Source organism: Cornus florida, unplaced genomic scaffold (assembly GCF_030987335.1).
Source record: "Cornus florida cultivar Cherokee Brave unplaced genomic scaffold, ASM3098733v1 CherokeeBrave_3.0.0_Hap2_Chr05, whole genome shotgun sequence".
Taxonomy (NCBI): Eukaryota; Viridiplantae; Streptophyta; class Magnoliopsida; order Cornales; family Cornaceae; genus Cornus; species Cornus florida.
Window position 1 is genome coordinate 89,966,364 of NW_026775575.1, and position 8,753 is coordinate 89,975,116.

General features: G+C 36.5%; 1 protein-coding gene across 3 annotated transcripts; it reads left to right on the top strand.

The window, feature by feature from the left end:
* The first annotated feature begins 379 nt into the window (after positions 1 to 379).
* LOC132307527 (ras-related protein RABB1c-like) lies at positions 380 to 7,912 on the top strand. Of its 3 annotated transcripts, none has more exons than XM_059805322.1 (6): positions 380 to 689; positions 2,038 to 2,177; positions 2,268 to 2,350; positions 3,245 to 3,449; positions 3,606 to 3,674; positions 7,798 to 7,912. In XM_059805322.1, the coding sequence occupies exons 1-6, from the start codon at positions 644 to 646 to the stop codon at positions 7,897 to 7,899; spliced, it is 645 nt and encodes a 214-aa protein (XP_059661305.1). In that variant the 5' UTR covers positions 380 to 643; the 3' UTR covers positions 7,900 to 7,912. The 3 variants fall into 3 exon arrangements, with proteins under 3 accessions (XP_059661305.1, XP_059661304.1, XP_059661306.1); XM_059805321.1 differs by lacking the exon at positions 7,798 to 7,912 and adding an exon at positions 4,213 to 4,611; XM_059805323.1 differs by lacking the exon at positions 7,798 to 7,912 and adding an exon at positions 4,222 to 4,611.
* Positions 7,913 to 8,753: the final 841 nt, after the last annotated feature.

An 8,753-nucleotide genomic window follows, 5' to 3' on the forward strand; every position in this document is an offset into this window, starting at 1 on the left:
ATAAAAATGAAAAATAAATAGGTAATTTGTGTTACTCTAAAAGAAAATATACGTATGGAGCATATAAATTAAAAATAATGTACTGAAATACTTTAATGTACTAAAACGCATTTTGTACTTTTAATAATAGTAATAGATATAGATATAGATATAGTATTTCTCAAACCGAAAAATAATTATTTTATTTTACATTTATCATTGTTGAAAGAGAGTAGTTTCCTGAGCTTGTGATTGGGCTCGGACCACTGGACTGATAGGCTGGCATGACGATGCCTTCAACGACACGAAACGCGGTTTTAGATAACGCAATGGACTGTACCTTCGAAGTTGGGTAAGGGCCGTAGCCGTACCTTCCAAGTTGTTTCTGAAAATTCTCTCTCTCTATAAAAGAAGGAAGAGAGGCGGTTAACTCCGCTTGAAATTCCAAAGCTTTCCTGAAACCTCTCTACCTTCTCCTTTTCCTTCTGTAAGTCTCATAGAGAATCCTTATTCTCTCATAGTTTCTTATATATTCCTTTAATTTTGTTCAAATTCATTCATCGCTGTCTGATCAGATCTCGTTCAAAAGCACAATTGTATAGTTTGATCAGTGAATTTCTCAATTTCGGAGTTATTTCGAAGCAAATCAAAGATCTGAGCGACCATGTCCTACGCTTACCTCTTCAAGTACATTATCATAGGAGATACCTGTAATCTTTATCTCAATTCCTTTACTTCCGATTTTATTGCGTAATACCGATTTTAGAGTTTATATATTCGTATTCACACTGTATATGTGTGTTTCTCTGGATCTTAAGGAGTTTTGTGGCAACTTTGATATACCTAAACTGTGATGATTCAGGAGACATACTCGCACAAGATAGATAATGCGTGTATTGATCTTTTCATACATTGAACAAGTGAAATTTAATGTTATGGTGTACTTCGTTATCCCAATATATTAGTGTGTTGTATTGTGTGCAAGTTTTGTCATACTGAGTCAAGTTGGTAACCTTTTTTCATTGCTTTTCTTGCAATGATAACTATATATTATATATTATGTTTCTGCATAGTGTGTGCAAAGAACAAAATTGTGCCATTATTACATAGGAAAGAAGGTTGGTAAAAGGATAAGATAAGTTTCCCAAAGGAAGCATTTAAGATACTAAGTTTTGCTTATCTTTTAGCTATGTTCATAAAGTTGTGACCTAAAGATGTCGTGTACACACCAGGATCCTCTCCCGTGTACATTGCGACAACTTTAAATTGTGATTGCGACAACTTTGAAATGAAAATCAAACAACTGCATAAATGTGTTGAATTCTCGATTTAATGGTATTATAACGTTGCAACATGATGTAATATGTTGCACATGTGTTATATATTCAATATAAATGTGTTTCATAACTTTATTTAAAGTTGCTGCATGGGTGTTGCATTTTGTAACTTTGTTGCATTGTACGAGATGAATCTTACATATGTATCGCCCATATCCCAATCAGGACTTGACCCTTTAGGGTGGTCGGAGATACCACTCAAGCTACTAAATGGGTTAGCTACACTCCTCTTCTATTGTCTTTCCAAGATTTAACTTCACAAGGTATAGGAAAAGGTTTGTAAAGAGTAGGAAGTAACTTTACTTTGTAAGATAGCTTCATGGTATTACGTAGTTTGGACTATATACAATCAAAAGATTCAATTTTTTTTCTAACTTTCGCCCCTGGCCAAGGAAATTCATTAGTCTCTTACTCGGGAGGGTTCCAGTGGACATGTGTTGTACTTGAATAATTTTAGAAGGCAATAGGTAAAGGTGAAACATTTTGTTTTTCCCAATATTAGGTGAAGTTTCACTTCTTAAATGTCCTCCAGTGGTATAAATTTCGCTTTATAAGGAATAATGATCATGATGGTAGTGGACTAGTGGCCATTATCTCATATTAGATCTTTACAAATTATGACTCCCACTTATATTAAACTACGAGATGAATATTTTTGTTGAAGTAATGAATGATGGAAGAATTTTTGAAACTCATGTGAGTTTGATCCTTTGTTACACAGCGGTAGGAAAATCATGTATTCTTCTGCAGTTCACTGACAAACGGTTTCAGTCCGTGCACGACTTAACCATCGGTGTTGAATATGGGGCCAGAATGATCACAATTGATAACAAACCAATAAAGCTGCAAATAGGGGACACGGTTGGTTTATTCTATTCTTTTTTTGTTTCCTTACTTGACTTATATTACATTCATGCACATTTATATTTCATTATTTTATTGCTATGTCAGGCGGGTCAAGAATCATTCAGGTCTATTACGAGGTCCTACTACAGAGGTGCTGCTGGTGCACTGTTAGTTTATGATATCACTAGGTATTATTCTTATTTGAATCTTTAACAGTTAATGAAGCCATTTTCTTTTATAAACTAAAGAAGTCATTCTTTTTTCTCATTTAATGCATGTAAACTAGGAAAAAGTCTTGCATATATAGTTGTGAGTATGTTCTTCTGCATCTTTAGTTGTCATTAGTCATGCTACTGAAAGAAGGAAATTGATCATTTTCTGTTCACAATATTCTAAAATATTTCTTGGATTATTTGTTTTCAGTGACTTCTATGCTATATTTTTATATTTGTCCGACCTAACTGCCTTCCACAAAAGAGGTTGTATCAGTACATTGTCTTATGATGCGTCTCTGTCTTAGTAACATTATCAACATTATATCTTTAAAACGTTTTGAAGAATATGCATTATGAGGAGACTCAATTGCCAATGTGTTTACAGGGAATGAGCATTTTTAAACAATAATGAATGAGCTGGGAGTTATGTTGAGCCATATAGCTGATATATTCTTCATGGAAAGTACAGCCAAAACAAGATAATAATTTCATAAGAAAAACTCACATAATGATACAAGTCAGAACAAATAATAGGCACTTCATTATGCTGAGTTTTTTAACTGAAATGACAAACTGACTTACAAATTTACAGAAGCCATTCTGGTCGTCAACTATTTACTTGTCTAGAGAGAGGATGAATTAGCATACCACTGTGCAGAATTATCTAATATATTCTGGCTGTGTGTGTGTGTTTTCATTTATTATTGCATGGCCAATTTTTAATTATATACACACTTCAATTGAAGATATAGATAACTATGGATTGGGTTGACTGTTTGGGCTGGTCTCACTGGCTTGGTGTAGTTGGGATTTGGCTCTGCCTCTCTGGTTGTAATAAAGTACATTTTTAATGGTTCCAATTCTTAGGAGGGAAAGTTTTAATCGCCTTGTTAGCTGGTTGGAGGATGTAAGGCAACAAGCAAATGCCAACATGACTATTATGCTTATTGGCAACAAGTGCGATCTTGCTCACAGAAGGGCCGTAAGCACAGAGGAAGGAGAGCAGTTTGCCAAGGAACACGGTTTAATATTCATGGAGGCATCTGCAAAAACTGCTCAGAATGTTGAGGAGGTGATGAATTTGCTAACAGATGTTTTAAAATGTTATCAACTGAAGCTTCTTTACTATTATATTTCTTTGTTTTCCACTTATCAAAAAGAAAAATTATATTTCTTTTTTTCTTTCTGACACTCTTCCCCCTCTCTCCTTTTTCTTTTGCTTTTGCAGGCATTTATAAACACAGCTTCAACAATCTATAAGAAAATTCAGGATGGAGTTTTAGACGTATCAAACGAGGTATGCCTTGGATTTATTTTCTCTCTTTTTCTGCTGGTATTTGGATAGTTCAATGTGAGGTGGGCCAAAAAAGGTTTAATTGATTAAGGTGTTTCAGTGGTAATTCAATCTTGAAGTCTTGAACATATATATTCATGAGGCCTTGGAATGTATGATCATAGCATAAATTAGCAACTGCCTAAGATGAATCACATTGAGGTTCACCTATTAAAACCATAACTTCTGGTTACCCTTTTCTCCTTATCTAGTTTTAGTGAGACAAATATTTCAGTTGTTAAGTGGCATCCACTGTAATGCTAAGAGAGGACATGGGTGAAACCATTGTCTCATAAACTGTCCTGTTTTTGAACACGAAAAGTTCAGTTTCGGATTACTAGTCTAGTTGCATGGGAGATGTGAGTAATTTTGGCAACATAAAGTGAAACTTTTGTCCTGTTAGTTACTTAGTGAAAAGCTATTTTGATTGGTTGTGATAGGTAGGATTTGCAGTGCTTGTGCTTAAAAATTATGCCTTTTTTTTTTGTTTTTTTTGTTTTAGATTTTGCAGTCTGACGGGATAAAAGTTGGATATGGGGGCATCCCAGGGCCAGCAGGAGGTAGATATGGGTCTGCTTCTCAAGCAGGGGGTTGTTGCAGTTGAAAGTGGAACTCATTTTCTAAATCAATCACATTTTTAAGCTTTCTTTACTTGTGCTACTTCAGGCTTTTATGATATTCTCTGTCCTTTGAAGCGAATCATCAGTTTATTTTTTGATTGTTGAAATTTATCAAATATGTGGGAAAAAAAAAAAAAAAAAAACCATATTAATTAATAGAAATTACTAATTGTTCAATCTGTGTGTTTCTTCCACTGGGATTCTTGATGACTTGTTGTAGAATTCAATGGTTAAATGTTGTATTTGTGTGGGAAGTTTTTTAAGTTGGAATCTGTAGTCCTACCCACCCACCCTTGCGGCCTTTCAGATGTCTCCCACTGGCTGGCACTGTATTTTAATTTTATGATATGAAAGGATGGGAAGAAAGGCAAGCTAGAAGGTATGGGAATAGGAGTATCGCGAGAGAAAGGTGTACTTTTCTTCCTTTTGAAATGGAGGATTTTTCGTTGCTTTATTTCTCGTAGGAAGTACCATACCCCGATGGATCATCCGTTAGATGGATTTTTCGCTACTTTATTTCCCTCAACAAATCAAATCTCAAACCCTTTACTGCTAACCTGATTCAGTGGGTGAGTGAGTGAATCAATGCACTTGCAAATTAGGGATGGACTTTTTTTCGGCTTTCTTTTCGACAGTGTGGAACTTTTTAAAAAACTATTCCTCCAGCAAACTTATGCAAACTCTCTATTTCATTAATTTTATATTGGATTAAGTGCAAAAAAAAAAAAAAAAACAAATCCCTCACACTATTAATGTAGTGCAAAAAAGTTAATATGTAGTATAAAATTCCTATACTATCAATTATACCTCGGTTCCTGTAAAAAGAATTTAATACCAAATTACCATTTTAGACAATTTCCAAACTCCCGCCACAAAAATAAGAAAACACTATCAATGTGCTGCGCACACACAGAGGCAAAGGGGAGAGTGCATATAGCTCGTCGACCAGCTCGACGCAGGAAGTACCGCCGTAACGAATCACAGAGACGCTGTTCTAACACAGTGTAGTACCGTCGATGATGGTTGTGGATTCTGCGGCGGTGAAGGGTTATGTACCTGTGGTTGCCGACATAGTGAAGATGAAGACTGGGAATTGCTGAAGAAGAAGGTGATGCGTGAGCGTGTGAAAAGCGCATTAGATCTACGCGCGTAAGGCGCGAGTCAGACGACGGCGGTGAGGTTGCTGGCACTTTCGGAACTGCGACAGTGCAGTGACGACGGCATAGTGCTCTGAAGGCGTCGGAGGTGAGATCGGGTTGATGGAGGCATCGTTGGTGGTGATGGTCATTCGATTCTGGGTACGGCATGGTGGTGGTAAGAAACGGCGATGCAAGCAGTTCGGCAGTGATGAGGACGATGAAGGCAGACGGGAACTGTCTCTTCATGACGTCGATCTACGGCGGAGGACGACGAGGAACCGGGTCAAGATTTCCTATGAGAAAGTGCCTGTTACAGTGAGCTTCCAGCGAATAAGGAGGAGCTCAGTGAGGAACGCCAATAAGATCAGAGCACCGCCTTTCCGTCCTGCATCGCTGCCAATCAGAATCCTTGCTCGCCGACGTCGTGTATCACCGGAGGGACTGTTGGGTTCAGACCCAGTTTCACACTCTCTCCCTTTTTTTTTTTTTTGGATAAATAGAAATGCAACTGGTTTTTGGGGCAAGAAATGGAGATGAAGAGAGGGAAAGAGAGAGAGAGTTGGGTTTGATGATGAGAGTGAGCACCATATTGAAATAGAAGAGGAGGAGCTGAACATTTTTTTTTATTGTATTGGGTGTGGGGGTGGTGGCGGCGGCTCTGGGTGCGGTGACTATAGTGGTGGAGCCGCCACCAACAATGGTTGTGGCACTGATGTGGCGACCGGGAGCCCTCAGAAAAGGGCATAATAGGAAGGAATTTATAAATTAGGGTTTTAAAATTTATATTATTTTAATTTTGACTAAAAAGTTGCCAAAGGATTTTTGAATTTTATAAACTGAAATATACATTCTCAAAAAAGAGAAACTATTTATGCCCAAAACCTATATTTTAAAAGAAAAAAAAAATTGTACTTAACCTTTTTATATTTTATTGCATTCAAATTAAATCCTGTAGATAGGATTTATATTCAACCCATATAATTTTTTAAATGATAAAATATACTCCTATATGAATGAATCAGGGTTGAATTTTGGATATCTTTCAAAGAATATCCACCCAATTTTTTATTTTTGATTTTGAATTCAAAATTAAAATCCAAACTTTTTCTAAAAGTGAATTACAAATTAAATTTAGTGTTAAGTTAAACCTGCTCTATTTTATACATGTACCAACGAAATTCTTTAGGAGTGATTTCAAAGATATTTAAACTCTCATCCCGCAAGATGTGAAAGTACAAATTTACTATAACATTATTTCAATAAGTTTATTTTTTTTATTTTTTTTTTTATTTTTTTTTTCTTCTCTTCTTCCTAAAATTGGACAAAATTGAAATTTTTGTATGGGATTTCAATACTTGGAATGTTTGGAAGCTGTTTGAGGCAATTCAAGGAGCGCGGTGAAATCTTCACTTCCATATAAGCAATTTCAGTTTTAGTGCACTCAAGGGATTCCGGTTTTTATCCATTTTGGGGGTTTTTTATCCTCCTTGAGGTAGGGGTCTCTAAATCATGTTTTTCTTGTGCCTTTATGAATTAATTTCTTGTTAATTGTTGTTAACATGTTAATTGGTGTTACTTTCCCCTATAATGATTTAATTGTGGTGTACAAAGTCCATAATTATATGTATTAGTTGATTTGTATGAAAAACATGCCTAAGTATTGATTTTCTATGCCTGTTATGTTGTTAACTTGTTAGAAATGATGTATAAGAACCATGTGTAATTTTCTTAGAATTTCTTGTAAAGCATGCTTAATTGTGTTGTATGAAAATCCCTTATTATCATAGCATTGAAAGTATGAGACATGTATGCATTTCATTGGGTATGCATGAAGGGAAATGATTTGAAATAAAAGAAAAAATGATTTTTGGGAAAATTTTTGATGAAATGGTTTTGAGAAAACCCGGTCGCCGCTGAGTCACCAAAGGGCCGTGGTGTTAATATAACCTAGAGAGAAGTAGGGAAATCACCCTAGTGTGGTTGAGCTAGCTGGGCCCCAAATGACGCCGCGGGGGTACCAAGGGTCAGGGATAATAGCCAATCCTTCTCTTGTGTCGCTGCGGAGTCACCAAAGGACAGATTATATTAACAGTTTGAAAAGTGATGGATTTGGATTTTGAAAATAGGGAACGACATACATGGCATTGCATTTCATGGCACGACATTGTTTACTTTGAATTTAGAATTGATGTTGTATTCCTTCCCGGCATAGCATGACCCCTATCCTCTATTCCTATTCATTATTTGGATTCACGGGGTTACAAGAGGTGTGTCTTTGGTACCACCTATTGAGCAAATTGCTCACCCCTTTATATTTAACATTTTCAGGTCATAGAAAGGAGGTGGCCGATGATAATCCTTCACAAGTTTGAGGAGGACTTGGAGTTCATTTCTTTTGCTATCTTTTGTAATTTGGTCATTTTTTTGTAAAAGCCTTATTGTGGAAGTGCAATTAAGTTAGCTGCCTTGGCCTTGTAATTTACCTATGAACTTGACTCTAATTTGTCAGATATTTGAACAAGAATGTAAAAACAATGTATTATATATATCTATATATTTGAATGGTTGATGGAGTTGCCTTGTATATAAAATGTTGAGGATCATGACCATGATATGTAGTTTACCACTTGGGATATTTTTAGAACAAATTTGAAACAAATTTGCGAAGTTTTCCATAAAACATTTTTCATCTTCAGGATTTTCAGCATTTCCAGTAGCTGGGGTAGCACGCAGAGCCATTTCGGTCGACCGAAATGCCTGCTTCGGTCAACCGGTTCGTCCAGAGACTTCAGTGGCTGTTAAGGTTTCATTTTGGTTGACCGAAATGCCTGTTTCGGTCGACCGGTTCAAGGGAGTTGCTTCGGCCGACCGAAGTGCACCTATTTTGCTCATTTTGTCCTTCTTTTTAATGTAATTAATCCTAAGCGTTGGAAATTTGTTTTTGATGAACCAAGAGGGGGGCTGAATTGGTTATTCTCTTCCCAACAGAATCAATAAGATAATTCAGCAAGCAAACAATAAGTACTTAAAACAGGATTTACAAGGAAACCCTTTCAACTAGGGAAAACCTTGGTTCTTGGCCATGGCCAATGAAGATCACTACTAGCTATATGTACGTTGTTACACACTCAGCTGTCTTACCCTCTGCACACACCCAAGCACAAGAATGGACACTAGTTTTCACAACCAATACACACACTAGCTGATTTCAGTGCACACACACACTCCCGCTGTCCTAAGCACCCTTGCTTGGACCAACAAAGCTCATATAGCTCACCATATAC